Consider the following 19,711-nt stretch of genomic DNA (forward strand, 5'->3'; position numbering starts at 1 on the left):
AGTGAATGCTGGGTTTGTGATGAGTCTCACAGATTTTCTGCCACTTCAGGGTGGCTGTAATCTTCTAATGCTTTACCTCAAATTGAGGCTAGGGTAACTAATTTCAAAATCTGAATCCCTTACTGTCTAAATTCTTGATTCCCAAACCCAGGCAGCGAACAGATTCAAATAAATTTTCAGACACATCCCTTGGCTGTCTAATCTCAGCAACTAAAGCTCAGGAAGCAAATCACTTAGACAACACACAGCCTAATGTGGCTGACAGTGCTCCTCAATACCAAACATCTCCTATCTCAGTACAAGAACATACAGAATTGAACACGAAGGGGAATTTATACTAAATTTTAAGATATGTTTGCAATCTCATGCCAAAGAAAAAGAATTCAACAGAGACTTCAAATCACATCCTGAAGAGAATGAGCCCATAGTTATGAAACGACTGCCTCCCAGGACCCCCAACTCCAGCAGAAGTCTCGGGCCCCTGTGGGTAATTCCGCTGCCAATCAGGCTTATTGAGAGTCATTTGTTCATTTGCTCAATGATCCATCCATCCTACCATATGTCAAGCACTATGCTGGGTGCTGGAAACACAGTATTTAACAAAAGAAAAGCTCCAGCGTTACCCAACTGGAGGTCAGAGATGGAAGTTGTCATTCTGAAAAGAGATGGTCCGAGTGAATAACATTTCAGTAAACCCAGAAGGAAAAAGGAGAGGGAGTGCACTATTCTGTGCAGAAGGAGCAGTAGCTACAACTGCCTTGAAGTACACTGGAAGGATAGCACCCTGGCGTGTTGTACAAAGGCCAGGAAGGCTGGGAGGGCTGGAGTGGAGTGAACAAAAGGGAAACAAAGAGGAGAAAAGGCCAGAGAGTTAGCAGGGAGCCAACCTGGGTGGTCTCATCGTGACTTACATCCACAGGGTTTTTCTGGTTATAGACTTTGTGGGGTCGGAGGACCAGATCTTCCTCCCTGAGCAGCCGAGTGAGTTCAAAGTGCCAATGTGAGTCACAATGGACTCAAGGGCATCCAACAACAACAGACCGTGTAGACAACCACAATTACTTCCGCTCTCACGAGAAGCTACCGGGAAGCTTTTGCAAAGAAAGTAATATTAAATAACGGTTCAATCATAACAGAATCATTCTGGCTGGCATGTTGAGAAAAGAGACATCCAAGTAAACTGAAGAATGGAATTAGCATCAGTTGGAATGGGAATGAGAAGGCTGGTGCTGATGGGGAAAAGCCAGTCAGGACTTGTTTTGAATATGTTAAGTGTGAGACAGCTTTAGACATTCAAGTGTCGATGCAAAACAGGCAAGTGGACATTGTTCTCTATTGGAATGGTCAAGACGAGATAAAGGAACCTAGAATTTATCAGCATCCACACAGGGTCTGCGTTTTTTAGGCTGAATAAGATCACCAAAGGAGTGAGAGAGAGAAAATGACAGGACCCTAAGTATTCCAATGTCAAAACGTTATAAAACAAAGGAGACTAAAGGAGAATGGTTAACCTCCTTTGTTTTAAAAGCTTTGGACACTGGAATACCTTGGGGTGCTGTGGTTAGAGCTGAAAAGATTAGATAATGATGGGCAAGGTCCAATGGTGACTGATTTCATAAAATATAATGCATGGGAATGACTGTATGAAAATATGAATGAAGAATAGTGTGAAACACAAGGTATATGAACTTCTAGAGTAAACTAATTTAAAATTTTTTTAAAAGAGGCTAAATAGTATAAAGATAAAAGGGGGGGAGGGGGGAGAGAGAGAATGGTTAGTAAGGAAGGAAGAAACTGGCTTTTTCCCCTAAACCTAGTTCAAGAAAGTATTTTGCAGAGGAGGCCCAAATGCTGATGACATCAGTGACGTGTCAGCTCTTGGTGACTTCCATTTTACCTCCATTTTAGTGCTCATTTGGGTAAAGCTACTATTATTTTAAACTCGAGAAAGAAGGGAAGAAAAAGAAATGGAGAGAAGCATAGATGTCTGAATTATTTTAGTCCTAAAATTAAGGGGGGAAATAGAGCACCTGTCAGCGATGGAGGAGAGACGTTTGGAAGGAAAATAGAAAGAATGCAGAGAAGAGAGGAAAAGTGATGATGCAAAGTGCTGAGGGAGAGGGCAGCAGGGAACACAGGGCCTGGGACAGAAAGAGGACCCCACAGGAGAGCCACAGACCCAGGAAACCGCGGAGATACCGTGGGGTCAGTCCCCGACCACCACAGTAAAGCAAGTGTCACAATAATTCAGTTCACACAATATCTTTTGGGTAGTTCCCTAGTGCACATAAAAGTTACATTTATATTACAGTCTATTACATGTACAAAGGATTATGGCAAAGTTTGAAATACTGTGAGAATGAACCAAAATGGGGCAGAGAGACACAAAGTGAGTAGATGCCAGTGGAAAAATGGCACCGACAGGCTTGCTGGATGCAGGGCTGCCAGACGCCTTCAATTTGTCATGTTTTTCTGTGATGTGCAGTAAAGCCAAGCCCAAAGAAACAAGGTGTGCCTGAGAATGAGTGGACACAGGCTGGGAGGATGTGAAAGGTATCTTCCCGTTGCTTCTCCCAGAGGACTCTGTACAAAAAGCAATCATATACTTAAAAGATTTATTACCCCTATGCTATTAGCGCTTAATCCAGGCCATGACCTCCACAATTACTTGCTATGCATCAGAGACCTGGACAATGATTAAGGATGACAGAAGAATTGATGCCTTTAAGTTGTGGTGCTGGAGAAGAGTCTTCAACATACCATGGACCACCAAGAAAACAAATAGGTCTGTTTTGGAAAGAGTGAAAACAAGTTTTCCTTGGAGGGTAGAATTTTGAAACTCCGTCTCACATAAGTTGGGCACATGGCCAGGAGAGACCAGTCTTTGGAGAAGACTATCATGCTCGGAAGGGTGGGGGGACAGCACAGTAAAGGAAGACTCCAGATGAGATGGATTGATACAGTAACTGGGACAACGGGGGGTGGTGTGTCGGAATTAGTGAGACAGGCACAGGACAGGGCAGGCTTCAGAGCTGTTGTACAGAGGGTCACTATGGGCCAATGGAAACTCAATGGCACATAACAACAATGCTATCAGATGCTGGAGATGCAATGATTACAGAAAAAAAACCCAAAACCATCCATACAGCACAAACGCGCTGCCTATAATAATCACCAGGCCTTGACAGAAGAGACACTAGCATTTTGATGCCTCTGAATTGTGGTGCTGGAGAAGAGTCCTCAACATTCCATGGACTACCAAGAAAGTAAATAGGTCTGTCCTGGAGAGAGTGAAAACAAGTTTCTCCTTGGAGGCTAGAATGGGATAATTCCCGTGTGGAAAAGTACCAGACATGTTTCACGTTCTTGATCCCTGCCCCCTGAATTCCAGCTGTATGTCTCTGTAATTCTGACGACTATAACAATGTCTCCATACATTTCCAACATTCTCTTCTCGTCTAGCCAGGAGAATTACTCATAGCGGGTAGTAAATGCAGCAGGGAGCCAGGGATGCTAATCTGCACAGTGCATCCCCCATTCCCCCACTCACACCCCCATGCACCCCCGAGCCCAGCCACCTCTGAAACTGCTCCGTGGTAATCCTGCAGATGGGAGAAAACTTGTTGAGGAAACAGCACTGTTATAAACAGCTCCCTACACCAAGGCTAGCTAGCAATCACTGGGAACACACTGCTGCTATGAACATACCTCTATTTTGCTAGTCAGCCTCTCAATTTCACACCGATCCTCCCTCTGACACCTGGTGCTTCCTCGGGAATCCCGTACATGCTTCTTTTGAAGCCTTTCATAGCTTCTCTTCAGTTTGTCTAACTGGAGAGAGAGTTCGAGAGTTATCATTTAAGACCTTTGTAAATAGTGAAAGGATAAACTGAGATTACGAAAGCAATAAAACTAAAAAGTCTTATTAAGAGCAGACTGATGACATACTTGAAACAAAAATAAAAACAAAATAACATGGAAATTAAAAACTAGCAAAGAAATACACTTGGAAATTAAAAACTAGCAAAGAAATACACTGAAAGTATTTTTTTAAACAAATCTTTCTATTACAATAACTTTATCCTTAAGTATCTCTCTCCACCTACAAACACACACACACACACACACACACACACACACTAAAACCTTCTTGTCTTCTCTGAAGGTCTGTGGTCTTGAACCACGCTCATTCACATGGACTAATGATATTCAATAGCCAAAAGCGTATTTCTGTTTGAGTGGTTTTTTGTTTTGACGGGAGATCTTAGGAGGGATTTTTTAAAGGAGAGTTTCCACTTTCTTATAAAAGAAATATTTTCAATTTAAAATAATATAAGTTTTACCCAAATGACCACTAAAACTGATTTCATAGAAATTTCTTATGTTCAGGTTTTTACCACAAAACAGGTCCATCAATTATTTAAACCCAGTCACTATAACAGACAATAACCCTAGACAAACAATCAAAAAGCCCCCCAAGGAACCCCTGAGGCGTTAAAATATCATTTGAGCCACCTATTACTTAAGCCACTAGTAGAATGACTTACAAAGTAGCCTGTGAGTACAGCCCTCCCTTTAAATAATCAATGTTACAAAACCAAATAGTCAACATTTGCCCCACAGCAGCGATGAGAAGGATAGGAGAGGTAGGGAAGCTAGACAAAAGTAAATAGAACAGAAATGGGACTGCTGATACACTGTGAAAACTGTAACCAATGTTATGGAACAGCCAGTATAAAAACTGTGTAATGAGAACTCAGTTTCCTTGCATATAATAATAATAAAATAACAGTAGAAAATAAATAGAGAAGTAAACGCCAATCACTGGTTTAATGCAAAAATTCTAATTTTAAACATCTGGGTTTGTTACAAATATTTTACAGCATTATGCAAAAATAACTTTTTCATTCAGGTACTCAAACCAAGAAATGCATTTTAGAATCTCTGTTCTAGGTAACAGCAAGTATTCAAATGGCAAGATTCTACATGTAGCCTGTTGTTGTTGTTTTGTGCCGTCGAGTCGTAGACGAGTCATAGCGACCCTATGAATGAAAGGCCTGAGCACTGTTCACAGGGTTTCCGGAGACAAGCCATTTCAGAAGTGGACGCCACTCCTGCTCCCAAGCTTGTTTTTATCAGGGAGCTCCACCCAACACTGTCCACCATGGGTGACCATTATCACATCAGGGCACAGAAAGAAAGGATTTTCACTTCTGCACCATTCGTGGAATTTGTATCTGAGCTTTATCAACGAGAAAATGCTCATTAACACAACTCTCATTAAGTATTAAAGAGACAGAATTACACAACAATTTTTAAAAAATGGCCGTCTCACCTCTTCGTGTAGTTTCATCAACTCTCGCTTGTAGTTCATGGCCATTTCTTGCTTGACCTTCTCATGTTCTTCTACCTGCTGACACAATATTCCAACCTACAGACAGAGCAAACGGTAGCATTTCTCATCATTTACACTGAAATATAAAACAGGAAGTCACTTTTGTTCTTACACATAATCTCAAATTATATAAGGTCACACACCCCGCTCATCAGGAAGTCAAATATACAGTGCCCTTGATCATTTATAACATGGCCAAAACAGAGAAAACAGTTTTAGAATACTTAGGTGAGGTGGACACTTAACTCTCACTGCCTGATACACTCTTCACTCTTTTCATCAAATATTTCAAGCAAAAAAGCTTTAAGAAACATTGGAAACTAAGACTGAACAAAATTCGGCCAGATTTCAAGAATAATTTCCACAAGTCAAAGTGCAGGATATTAATGTTAGACAAAGAGAATAGAAGGTTTGTGCTTTTATCATTCAAACTACTTCAGGGAAACCAGCTGGTCCAATCTCACCAAAACAAAGGTATCCAAACTTGTATTTCAGTGGCTTCCTGTCAGCCACAGCTATTCAATAACCTCGCCCTCAGCTCCACCTGTATTTCTCTGTATCTCTTGACAATAAGGTCGAACTGCATCCATTAATAACAGGAAGGGAAGAGGGAGTAAAAGAAATCTCAGTCACAATACCAGTAGAGTCAAATCCATTTATAACAGGGAGGGGAGGACAGGGAGTAAGAGAAATCTCAGTTACAATACAGAACCACACAAAAAACTAGAAATAAACTCCCTCACAGGAATAAGAGTCGTCTCAATGAAAATACCAGCAGGAATTTATTCAAGTTGAAATAGAGATTCTGAAGCTCAAATTCATAGAATGGATAAATATTATTACTAACATACAAAAGATAAAACTATTCTTTTTTTTTTTGTGATTTTAATGCAAGTTTTAAAGAAGACTTCAAATTCCTTGTCACACAAGGTCAATCTGCTCTGTTGGGCCTGAGAAGACAATGGAAGTCAGAATGTCCATTCATATCACGCCAAGCCCAACAGTGTCACTGAAAAACACACTAACTTACAAAATGAGTTTTCATACCAAATGTTCCTGCAAGAGTGATTCTTCAGAGCAGGAGATGGGAGCTGGTCAAAACCCAAAGTCTACCACAGAGAGGGACCTTGAGCGAGAAGGAAAATCAACTGTGTCAACAGACACCTTGTTTACATCAAGTGACATTTTTAGGATACAAAACTTTTTGATGGAAGATGCAGTGTCAATTTATATCCCCTTTATCTCTTTGTGGACAAGCCTCTGTCTGAGCAATAAATACCTAAGTGCTGACCTCTTCTAGGTCTTTGCCCTTCAAACAAATTAGAATGACAAAAACATAAACTTCTATTTTCCAGTTCTTACAACATATATTGCTCAAAGTAGATGATGAACGTGTTTATAACTCTCACTTGACAGACGTGCTTCGATGCAACACAATTTCACCAAGTCTATGTGGAATAATTCCATTACTACTGAGTGGTAAAAGTACATTAATTCTAGAAACGTAATCAACTTTCAGCCAGCAAACCAATGAAGCAGGAAATGGACCAGACGGTTGCATTTCTTAATGTCTTATTTGTCCCTAGATCAAACCCGTAATCTTCAAATCCTACTGTAGAAACTATCCTAGCCATACTGTAATATCTCTTTACAGGTATTAAGTGATAGTAATAATGTCCCTGAACCCAAAGCTAAGCTAGAAGAATGAGTTCAAAATAGGCCTAGGTGGTTAAATGTTCGCATTATCACACTAACAAGAATTTCTTTAATGGGTTTCTAACAAAATGAACAACTTAGGTACCTATTTATATGGTGGCTTTCTTAACTAAGAAATGATTCTCATTTAAATTTATTATCCAGAGCTACTTTTGTTTTGTTTTAGGGAAAAAATAGATAGTAGCTGCCCAAAGAGTAGACAATAGGACAGGGGAAGATAGGGCCACGAGTGTCTTTCTGAAAGGGCCAGAGGGCCAGGATGAGTGAGAATAGCACAGCCTCTCACTCAGAAAGCAGACAAAGAGCCCGTAGCCCAGCACCATGGCTCTAGAACCACACCACCAGCAAGAGGTTCGTTTACTTGTTGTTGACTCACAGACTTAACTCTCAGTTGTAGTACCAAGAATGGGGTTTATTAGGGAATTAAGTTGAAGAGTAGGAAAGGCAAAACTATCACAATTCCTCAATTGGTCTAGGCTCTGGTTTCAGTTCAGCAACACAAATTCAACAAGCCTCTGGTTTCCTCAGTCATCCAGCAGGGTTTGTCTCAGTGCAGTTATAAATCAGCTTCTCCTTTAGGCATGTGGCAAGAACAGCAAAAACCTTTCACTGTGGCCTAATTTATCTCAGGGCTCCTCTGGCTACAACTTGCCTTCTCCACAGCAATGCCACAGTCTCTCTACCACCATCGCCAGGGGCTCACTCCAGTCTCCCTCAAGTCTTGCTGCTCAGTGTGGGAAGCACTCTCTCTTATCCTAGTTCTACAGCTGTTGATGATCTACAAGCTCCAGCGTCTGCAGTTAAGGCAGCGGGAGAGCAGAGGGGGCTAAAATAATGGCTAAGAAAAGCCAGCTTTAAGCTAACACCATAGTAGCTAAAGTAGCTTATCAAGAAAGAAGGACCCTATAAAAATTAGTTGTTATAAAATCATAAAAGATTATCATTCCATACATTTTTCCTACCACCTTCTCTATATCATTGTATAATATTCATTGTATGAAGCACAATTTTCAAGTACATTCTAAACCGAAGAGCCAAAATTATTTGTATACTATCACTTAAATAAAAAATAATTTAACAAGACAATAACCAAATAAATAAAACACATCTTAAAAGTTATGCATAAATTTGAGAACAAAATCCCATTTTGGTAGGTGGTATTTCCACCTAGAACACGGAATTTGAACAGCCAGTATTATGATGCAGTGCTTTCAGCCAGCGTGACAATGGCCAGCCACTGAAAGACTCCTTTGAAAAGCACAAAACACTTGCATTGTTGTTGCTGTTGGCAGGCATCAAGGAGCCCACCATGACTCATAAGGAGTCTATGAACAACAGATCTGAACCTTGCCCTTTCCCGTGCTAGTCGCACAATTTCTGGCATGCTCCAACTCACTGTCACAGTCATTATGCCAATCCATTTCTTTAGAGTTGTCTTCTTTTTCTTTGACCCTCCACCTCTCCCAGCATGATGTCTTTTCCCAAAAACTGGCCTCTCCATATTCAACGCACGTGATGTGAAGTTTCACCATCCTTATTGCGAAGGAGCATGCTTGGTTGCACTTCCTCTAAGACACGTTTGCTTTTCCTTCTGGTGGCCTAGTGGTAAGGAGTTGTGCTACCAACCCTAAGACATGCAGTTCAAATCCACCAAATGCTCAGGGAAGAAGGATGGACAATATCCTCCTATGCTATTTATATCCTCTGAAAACCTGCTGCAGGGTTACTTACAAATGGGTTCCAACTTGATGGCACCTAACAACAATAATATGGGGTATTTCATATTATTCACCAACACTACAATTCAAAGACATCAATTCTCCTTCAAGCGTCTTTAGTCACTGTCCAACATTCAAATGCTTGGTTTCTTGACTACTGCTGCCATGGGGGGTGGCGGGGGGTGGGGGAGTAGGGGGGGTAGTGACTGTTGATACAAATAAAATAAAGTTGCTGACATTTTTAACCTTTTCACCACCCACCTCTTCAAATTCAATATGGATTACATCTCAGCATTAAGAAAATAAAAATTCTTACTGTGCAGCTTGAACTTCTTCATTACCATTGGTTCTTCCTCATATATGCACTTCCTGAAATGGTTCAGTATTGACCAATTCTTTTTGGTATGTCTCTATGTATTCCTCCCATCTTCTTTGGATGCATCCTGCATCATTCAAGATTTTATCTATAGAATCATTCAGTATTGTAACTCAAAGTCTGAATCCGTTCTTCAGTTCTTCCAGCTTGACAAATACTGAGTGTGTTCTTCCGTTGTATCCAACTCCAGCTCTTTGATATTCTGCTATCCTACTTTGCCTCTTCTTCTTTAACTCTTTGAAATCTTCATATTTTTTACTTCATTATTTCATCCCTTTGTTGTAGCCTCTCTACTTTCTAGTGCAAGTTTCAGAGCCCCTTCTGATATTCACTTTGGTCTTTTCCCCCATCCCCCATTGTCTTTGCAACAGCCTTTTGCTTTCTTCTGATATACCCTGATATCATTCCTCCACAAGTCACGTGGTGCTCACTCAGTCACTACTGTCCAATGCCTCAAGTCCATTCTTGAGATGACTGTCTCTATTTTGGTTCTGGTGCACTTTGGAGAGTTCCTTGACAGCAGGTTTTTCCAATGCAACATATCTTCTGATTTCTTGACTGCTGTTGATTGTGCATCTCAATCTATCATGATGTTGCCTATTGGTCCACTAGTGAGGATTTTTATTTTCTTGATGTTGAGATGTAGTCTACTTTGAAAGTTATAGTCTTTGCATTAATTGTAACCGGCGACTCAAATACAAAAGTTGGAAACAAAGATGAAATTAAAAAATATGGACTTGGTGACAGACTAGAGACTGAATGAAAAAATTTTGTACAAGCACTGATTCACTTACTATAAATACCTTTTCTAAAAACCACATATAGCAACTATGTAAGGATCTCACCTGATAGACTACACAGGACTCAGGCTGACTACATCTGTGCAAAGAGTCCAGGGAGAAGCTCAACATCAACAGTCAAAACAAGCCTACAGGGGGAGTGTGGCACAAATCCTCAGTTATGCATGTGCAAGTTCAAAGTGAAGCTAAAGAAAATTACAAGTTCAACAAGATACAACCTTGAATTTCAAAACCATCTCAAGAACAGACTTGATATACAAGATACTAACAGCCAAAGACCAGTTAGTGGGATTACACTAAGGATATCATCCATAAAGAAAGCACAAGAATTACTGCATAACCTGGGAGGGTCTGGAGAGCATTATGCTGAATGAACTAACCCAGTCCCATAAGGACAAATACTGTATAAGACCATTATTTTTAAAATAGAAAGATAACTAGTAAAATGTGTAGGAGGATTCAAAGGGGATAAGCAGAAGGGTGAGGATAGATGGGGAAAATCATAAGGTTGTACAAAACGATGGGGGAGGAAGAGTGGGAAAAGGAAATGGGAAAGATCCACTGGGGATGTGAAAAGACAGGGCAAGGGTGGGCATGTTTTCATCTTTATTAATTGTCTAAAATATAATGAAAGGGAATAATTGTATGAAACATAACATGAATGAAAGCTAATATGAAACACAATGTATACGAACTTTGTAAGCAAACTAGCACAAAATAAAAATTTATTTAATTAAAAAAACGGCAAAAAATTATTCGAGCAGAGAATACCAGGAAGATGTTCACTGGTGTTTCATCAGCCATGCAAAAGCATTTCATTGTGTGGATTGCAACAAATTATAGATAATGCTGAGAAGAATGGAAATCTCGGAACATTTGATTGTGCTCATGTGAAATCTACAGAAAGACCAAGAAAAAATGCTGTCCAAACAGTACAAAGGAACTCAACATGAAGAGAGAAACAAGTCCACAATAACAGGAGACTAAAATACACCTTTTATGATGAAGGACAGAATGACTAGAAGGATCTGACACAAAATGTACTTTCCACTCGATAAGAGTATCAGAATCAGTGCACTGAGGGGATTGTCTAGAATAGACCATGTATTAGGTTACAAAGCAAAGTAAGCCTCAATCAATCAAAAACATCAGAATGCTGCAAAACACCATCTCTGATGACAAGACTCTAAAATTCAAAAGCAACAACAGGGAGATTAAAGGGAAAAATAAGTGCATTTCTGGCAGCGAATGGTGATGAAAACAGACCCTTCCAAATTTCTGGGACACAGCAAAAGCAGTACTCAGGTCAGTTTATAAAGCTAAAGCCATGTATTAAAAAAGAAGGAGTGAAAAGTAACACCTCAACCCAGCATCTCCAAAAATGATAACAAGAACAGTGAGCAAACTCTCAAAATGTTCAGAGTAAAGGAAATAACAATGAAGACAGAACTCGAACTCACAGTTGACCCTCCAGCGGGTCTTCTGAGGCTGTCAATCACATGGGAGAAGCATGCTCACCTCTCTCCTCTGGATTAGAGCCAAGAGAAAGGGTGTCCTTCATATTAGCCGTGCAACGCCTTACCTACTAGGCCACTAGAGCTCACTAACAGATAAACACAGAAATTAGTGAAGCAGAAAAAAATAAAAACAATAGACACAATCGACCAGACTAGAAGTTGGTCCTCTGAAAGGTTTCATAAAATCCAACCTCGTGCAAAACTGACACAGGAAAAGAAAGACCGGGTACAAATAACACAAACAAGAAATAGAACAGGTGAAGCGACAGAAATAACAAGGTTAATAAAGGGAGCTCGGGTGGCCTAGTAGGAAGAAACTGCACTGTGATCCCAAAGGCATGCAGTTCAAATCCACCAGCTGTTCTGTGGGAGGAGGATGGGCAATCTCTTTCTGTGTGATTAACTGCCTCTGAAAACCCACTAGAGGGTCAGGTATGGGTTAGTTCTGACTCAGTGGTACATAACAACAACAAAATAATGGAATACTATGAAGGACTCTGTTGTTAGGTGCTGTCAAGTCGAGTATGGCTCATAGCGACCCTGTGAATAACCCGTCTGAACCCTGCCCTATTCTGTGCCATCTTCACCTTCTCTGACACACTCAAGCCCACTGCTGCAGGCACTGCATCAGTCCACCTGGCTGAGGGTCTTCCTCTCCTTCACCGCCTCTCCCCTTCTCTAGCGGGACCTTCCTCTTCAAGGAATAACCAACACTTGAAACCTTAGAGGAAATGGATGTATTTTTACAAAGTCACTGCCTAGGGAGCTCTGGAGGTGGTAGTCTGGAGGTGAGGTGGAAGGGGTCTCACTGCCAAGCCCAAAGGCAAGCGGTTTGTGTACACCAGCTGCTTCATGACAGACATCTGGGCAACCTTCTCTCATTTCACTTGGAGTCTCTGAAGATCGACTGGAGGATCAGCTATGAGTCATATCTGACTCAAACGGCAATGAGCTGAGCTGACCTAAATTAACACATCCAGAAAATCTGTACAGACTCCTCACAAAAGGAGAGATTGAACAGGTCGCAAAAACATTATGAACCAAAATAATGCCTAGCCCAGAGAGCCTCCCAGGGGAATTCTACCAAACATTCAGATACAACGTGACACCAATTCTACTCTATTTCAGAATACAGATGAAGATGGAACACTCCTGAACTCAGTCTATGACACAAGAGTAACCCTCATACCAAAACCAAGCACAGACACAATTCAAAGAGAAAATGACAGACCAATATCCCTCCTAAAACACAGATGCAAAAATTCTCACCAAAATCCCAGCCAACAAATTCTAACATCACATAAAAAAATCTTTCATCATAGTCAAGTGGAATTCAGATAAGCAAAGATGAATCAAAATTAGAAAAACAACTGGTACAATCAATCACATCAATAAAACAAAGGAAAACAACATAACCATCTCAATTGATACAGAAAAGGCATCTGACAAAATTCAGTATTTATTTATAAAACTCTCAATAAAAGGTAAATTCCTCAAAGTGATTAAAAGCATATACACAAAACCAATGATAAACTTTATTTTTTAAAAAAAATATTTTTTGTGAGTGAAAGTTTCCTAATCTCTTTGGTTTTAATAATTAGTTGATGCAATTAACTTTCTGCAATGTCTAAGCCAACCCTGAATGTATACTGCTATTCCCTTTATTCATCTTCTTTTTATTAAGTTTTCCTCTTTCCCACCCCCTCAATTTTCAATTAATCAGCAGTATGTCCTGTTCCAGACTGTTGACTGGGATATACATCTGATCATCTACTCATTTCCAGTACAGGAATTATCTCTGCACTCTTTTCCTGTTCTCCCTGTCCACCCTTCTTCTACCTACTATCTTGCTATTTTTTATTAAATTTATCTTCCACAATATCTGTCCTTTTGTGACGGAGTTCTTTCATTCTGCATAATGTCTTCTGGACACATCCATGTTGTGTAGTGTTTCACGAGGTTTTCCTTGTTTTTCAATGCCGTGCAATACTCCACTGGGACAGCCAGATCACAGGGTATTTCTAACTGAGAAAGTGCTAGATTGCCTTCCAGAGTGGTTGCTCCATTTCACATTTCTACTGCAGCGCATGAGAGTTCCAATCTCTCCACATCCTCGCCAACATTTGCTGTTCAATAAATAACCTGTTGAACTTGGATATTGTCACTGGGGTAAGGAGATAGTCTCATTATTTTGATTTGCATTTATTTAATTGCCTTGATTAATATAATTAGTGCTGTAAAACAAAATATTTATGAGTAACTGAATGAAAATCAGTATGATTTAAAAACATTCATTCAAAAGTATTAAAGTTAAGACAGAAAATAAATGTGTGAATTATAAAAGACAACACAGAAATTTTCTTGCTAAGTGAATCACTTTCCTGAAAAAAATACTAAAAAAATATGCTTAATATTAAAAACCCTCTCATTATCATTGAATCAGAACCAACTCATAGCTGGATCTACCAGCAGTTTGTGGGAGGCTGTAAGTCACACGGGAGACCACCCATCCTTCTCCAAGAGCCAGAGAGGCAAGTTCTTACAGATGACACCACCAGAGTTCCCTGTTAATATAAAACTAACTTGTTGCTGTGGGGTTGGGATGGACTCACAGCTGACCCTCCAGCAGGTTTTCAGAGGCTAGCAATTAGATGGGAGAAGACTACCCATCTCTCTCCCACAGAACAGCTGGTGGATTTAAACCACCTGTCTGAGCTGGTAGCGCAGCTCCTTACCTACGGGCCACCAGAGAGTCACACTGAAGATAAAAGAAAGTCAAAATATCAGAAAGATAAAGAAAGGCAATGGCTTTACCTCTTTGTGCTTCATATCCAACTGATTCCTAAGAGCCTTAAGTTCCTGTTCACGGATGTCCAAGCAAGCCTCCAGGGCATGTGTCTGACCTTCCCATTCAGATTTTTTATGGGCCACCATTATGTCGATCTGCTTCATGAGCTCCTGCAGTTCTGCTTCACAGGATGTCAAAAATCCCCTACGGGAAACACAGCCCATTAACAACGCAGGACACACGGCCACGTGGCCTCTCATCCTTCACATGCAAAACATGAAGATGCACATGGACCTCACGTGGAACGTCAACAGGGAAACTGCTGGCAGCAAAGAACGGATGGGACTGCTCACCTTTTTGCTTTCTCTACTCCTATGAAGACAATTACCTACGCCAAAGGCTATTTCATCTTTCCAGGCAGTCAATCCGCAGACAAGCCATTTGGCCAATAGCGTTTTAAGGCTGGCTTGTGGGGTTCAACTTTCACAACTGGTAACTAACTCTTTAGTATTATTTGTTGAGAAGCTTCAAGGCATGTTTTCAGCTAGCCAAAATAAAAAGCTAGCAAAGTACGAATAGTGCTTTTAAGATCTATTTTCAAAAATGTATTCATGAGCCAATTTATGTAAACTATTTCTCCTACCTTATTATTACAAATTTAGTACAGTCTATTTTATTGGAAAGATACTCAGATCCTTCCAAGTTTCTGAAGATGCTAGATAATACTGCAGGTTCATAGTATAGAGGGACTCTGAAACAGAGAGGAACTTCATAGATGTACTGGAGTCAGAGACTCCTAGCCACGGACACAGCAACCTGTTAACTAGCAAGGTTGAATTACTTTTTCAAATAAAAGGCGCCAGCACTTGAGACTTTGAGTCAGAAAAAAAGTCTGTATTTTTCCTTTTTCAGACTAGAGAGTGCAAGGTTGGATTAAGGCAAGTACCCAAGTTCACATTTCTGAGGGGAGGAGGCAAATACCCCAAAAGGGCTGCTGGCCACACAGAGAATATGAATCAGTTCTGTGTTCAACAATGAGCCTGAAAAAACTTTTATATTCAAAGCACATTCTACTCACCCAGCCCCCGTCAGATTCTCATGCACGTTTTACTAGTTTTCCTTCTATTTCTACAATAATAGTTTTATACAGTATTTGTCCTTATGGGACTGAGTTCACTTAACATAATGCTCTCCAGATCCTCCCAAGTTAGGTAGTAATTTACAAAATCATTGCTCCTGCACCATGTGCAGGATTCCACCGTGTGAATTTACCACTATTTCTCAATCCATTCAATTGCGGTTGGACATTTGGGCTGGGAGGATGGGCAAGGGGATAATCAATAGGGTCACTCAATTTGATGGGAAAAAGGGAGGGAAGGGTAAAGGAAATGGAAAAGATCTGGTGTGAAAAACAATGTGTATGAACTTTGTGAGTAAACCAGTATAAAATAAAGAACTTTATTAAAAAAAAAATGTTCTACAAAGAAAATCCTTCTCAAGAGAACCAGCTGGATCAAGACACCAACATGGAACTCAAATTCCAGTCATAGTCCCAAGAGGAATTGAAATCAGGTGTGTCATCTCTGTCATCAGCTGGACCCTGGCAGAGAGCAGAGAATAACAGAAAGATTGAATTTATTGTTTCCTTGAGTTCTGCCACAGTGGACAATTAATAAAGTGGGGTTTGCTCCTTTAAAAAAAAAATCAAAACAAAGTAACAAAGCACATTCTAATCAGAGGCATAGCTTGGACATGCTTCTTACACTGCGGTGCAAAGCTTGGGGTCAAAAAGGAGACTTACCCACCATGTCCCCGACTCTGCATCCCCTCCAACAATGCCTCCATCACCAATTCTCCTTTATTGTGGCAACTGGAAAAAAAACAACAAAAAGCACACCACAGTCAAGGGGGGGGGATAATTTTCATTTCAAACATCTGACAATTTAAGAATGTGAATGAAAGCATGAAAACAATGAGAAAGAGGAGCGCTTCTTAAGATGTAGCACTTCAAGGAAGACTGAAACACAATATATTTCAGACTCAAATATAAAACAACTTAAATTACTGGACTGCTAATACTGCAGCGTCCCCAGTCAAACACATGACTGACAGCTAGTTCCTAATGCAAGGGCAGGGCAGGGGTGTAAGTGGAAGCTGTAGAGCAGAGGGACCCTAACAGGGACACTTATAAAAATGAAAGCACCTAACTGGGAGTCATACTAGTCAAACAGGGAGGTTTGGTGGCCACGTGGTTAAGGAGCTGCACTGCCAACTCGAACGCATGCGGTTCTAATCCAACAGCTGCTCCACAAGGTAAAGATGGGCCATCTTCTCTCTGGTGATTTACTGCCTCTGAAAATCCGCCGGAGGGTCAGCTATGAGTTGGTTCTGACCCAATGGCACTTAACACCTAGTCAAAGAGGAAATGTGTAATCCGCTTTATTTAGGTTTTTTAAGAGACAATTAATTGTAAGGTTAAAAGTAACCCATGCTGCACATGAACAAATTATAAGTGAAAAACTATATAAATTACAATGTAAATATTAATAAAATTTTTTTAAAAAACAACAACAAAATGTCCTGAGGTGGAATCCTGGTTTGTCCCTGCAGATTCTACCCACTCTTAAAGTGTCTGGGAAGCTGCCTGCAGCACCTCCCGCTCCTGGTGGGACTCTTGGACCCTCCCGTTCAAGGAGATCTCGGTTTTTTGGGGACTTTTGTTTGTTTGTCATTGCGTGGGTTTTTTGGGGTTTTGTTTTCTTTTTATTGTTGTGTACCATCAAACTGGATCCAAATGGCACCGGAGGAGATTGCCCCTCCTTTTCTAGAGGTGCATTTGAAGCAGCTGGAGATCTTGAAGATGTTCTTTCACAAATACGATGCCACCACACTGGCAATTAAGCTTCCACATACAATCCTCATCTGGGCACGTTGTTAGGAGAGGGCAGTTTTTGGGGAAAGGTAACATATTTGGAGAAAAACAGAGGGTCAGTGAAGAAGAGCTCTGAGAGGCTCACAGAGATGGTAACAATCCGCTAAGCACAGTGGAAACGGAGAGGAGGGCGCAGGACTGGGAAGCTCGTGGTTGTGCTGTACACAGGGTCACTGCAGGTCAAAGCTTACTCAGTGGGGCCTGCCGCACACACCTCAGACAAGCCATGTGACCAGGAGGAGACAACATGTGAAGAGACATTGTGCTTTTCCAACAAACCCCGTGAGTGTAAGAACAGTGTCATGAGCTCTGTGTGGCCACTGCAACAGCTCCGCAGACCCAGCAGCAGAGGCAGGAAAACCCTGGGAGCTACGGCTGGCATCAGTACTGATGGAAATTAGTGCAGGAGCATGAAGCCAGGTCTGCCCCGGCGAAAATGTGGTTTGTGTGGTGGGTGTTGTTGATGAGGACAGGTCCCCCATGTGAGTTAGAGGCCAGGTTTGGTCGTTCCCAGGCAGGGGTACCCTTTTACAAAGACACTCAAAATACTAGTAAGGACACTCGCTCTCCTCAGAGTCTACCTGAATGGACATGGAGGAAGTAAAGCTTTTACAGTGAAGGGCCTTCACTTGCTGTTGCGTCACAATTCAAAACGAGGAGAAACACCTGCAAACCACTATTAATAACTGAGAAACGGAATGTGCAAAGTATGAATCTAGGAAAACAGGGAAGTGTAAAAAACTAAATGGAATGCATAAAGATCTTAAGCATTAGTAAGCTGAAATGAATTCTGATCATTCTGAATCAAATAATTTTATGGGCTAAGAATGGCAAACTGAAGAGAAATGTCAGAGCTTTAAAAAAACACCACCACCTTTCCATCATAGATAATTAATCAATAGAATACAACAGAGAACCCAGAAATAAACTCATTTACCTACAGAACAAGTGATCGTTGACAAAGAAATGAAATCCATCAAGTGAAGAAAACACAGAATCTCCTCCATGTTGTGAACCATCAAGTCGGAACCAACCCATAACTGACCCTCCAGCATGTTTTCAGAGGCAGTAAATCACTCAGGAGCAGAGAGTTCTTTCTCCCATGAAGCAGCTGGTAGACTGGAACCATATACCTGTGCACTAACAGTGAAATTAATTACCACAAAGCCACCAGAGTTCCTACGTCCATAAACGGTGCTGGAAAAATGGAGCACCTAGTTTCAGAAACGAGAAACAAGACTCATTCCTCATACAAATGAAATTTTAAAAAAACAAAGTCTATAGATCAAAGACCTACACATAAAACCTAGAATTTTAAAAGACCACAGAAGAAAAAAAAAATGGGACAAACATAGGAGCCCTAATCTATGGAATAAATAAGACTATCAAATGTAACTGAAAACGTAAAATCAGCAGAAGAAACACCATACAGAATTGTCCTCTGAAAAATGAAAGTTTTATGTGTATCAAAATATTTCTCCAATAGTACACTACAGACAATATCTGGCAATGGCTTATCTTTATAAGATATAAATAAAAACAACAATGGGGTATCAACTCAACAGGACAGCAAACAACAAATGCTGGCAAGGGGCTGGAAGATGAACACTCCCACACTGGCTGGTGAGATTGTAAAATAGTGTAACTAGCAGTTTGGTGCTTCCTTTAAAAGTTGTAAACAGAAATGTCATTTGATCTAGCAATCCCACAACTAGGTATACATTCTAAAAACAAGAGCTGCAGCACGTACAGAGAAATGCACCGCCAGGTTTTCCAGGATTTTTACCAGGGGTGGAAAGGGAGGTAGACAGGTATAAAAATAAATAGATAGATAGATAATATATATTAATTTTGGTGAAGGGAAAGGCAACACACAATAAGGGTTTGTTTGATGTTGTTGATGTTGTTAAGTGCCATCGAGTTGTATACGACTCGTAGTGACCATATGAATGAAAGACCTGAATACTTGTATAGCTTTCATCCTTTCTCCAGGGTCACAGGGTTTCCAGAGGCGAGCTGTTTTGGAAGTGGATGCCACTCCTGCTTCCAAGCTTGTTTTAATCGGGGAGATCCACCAAACACTGTCCACCATTGGTAACCTTTCTCACATCTGACATGTCAGTGTCACAGTGTTCTGCTTCACAGAAACCACGAGTTTCCTCTCTGTACAGCAAGTGGACAGGATAGGACTATATGACTTTGAAGAATGTTTCATCAAAAAACAATTAAAGACAGGCCCAAGGGCCCTAACGGATTTTAAGATACCCCCTGGAGCAAACTCCACAGGCTCTGCCCTTACTTCCCCTTAGTCTAAGGCTCTGGGCCGCTCACCCACTTTTTAAGGGTAAAAAGAACACTAACACACAGCGAAAAGGACCCCAGAAACTTCCCTTGCCTTGAATGCCACCAAGTCAAGCCACCATCGAGATGCCAGCCATCCCGCCAGTTAGCCAGCTAACTTCCAGGGTG

The 19,711-nt window shown here is 40.8% G+C and overlaps 1 protein-coding gene across 3 annotated transcripts in view; it reads right to left on the reverse strand.

The window, feature by feature from the left end:
* Positions 1-16,173, reverse strand: part of CEP63 (centrosomal protein 63kDa) — a 45,260-nt gene extending 29,087 nt beyond the window's left edge. For 2 of the 3 annotated variants that reach the window (XM_006883373.1, XM_006883372.1), the window contains exons 1-4: positions 16,112-16,173; positions 14,337-14,514; positions 5,336-5,431; positions 3,709-3,831 (exon numbers count right to left, since the gene is read on the reverse strand). In XM_006883373.1, the coding sequence (XP_006883435.1) occupies positions 3,709-3,831; positions 5,336-5,431; positions 14,337-14,514; positions 16,112-16,155 (441 nt within the window). In that variant the 5' untranslated portion in view covers positions 16,156-16,173. The remainder of the gene's footprint in view (positions 1-3,708; positions 3,832-5,335; positions 5,432-14,336; positions 14,515-16,111) is intronic. The other variant, XM_006883371.1, reaches the window with a different exon arrangement.
* Between the last annotated feature and the right edge of the window lie 3,538 nt (positions 16,174-19,711).

Source organism: Elephantulus edwardii, unplaced genomic scaffold (genome assembly GCF_000299155.1).
Source record: "Elephantulus edwardii isolate Elephantulus edwardi_28Jun2011 unplaced genomic scaffold, EleEdw1.0 scaffold00027, whole genome shotgun sequence".
Classification (NCBI taxonomy): Eukaryota; Metazoa; Chordata; class Mammalia; order Macroscelidea; family Macroscelididae; genus Elephantulus; species Elephantulus edwardii.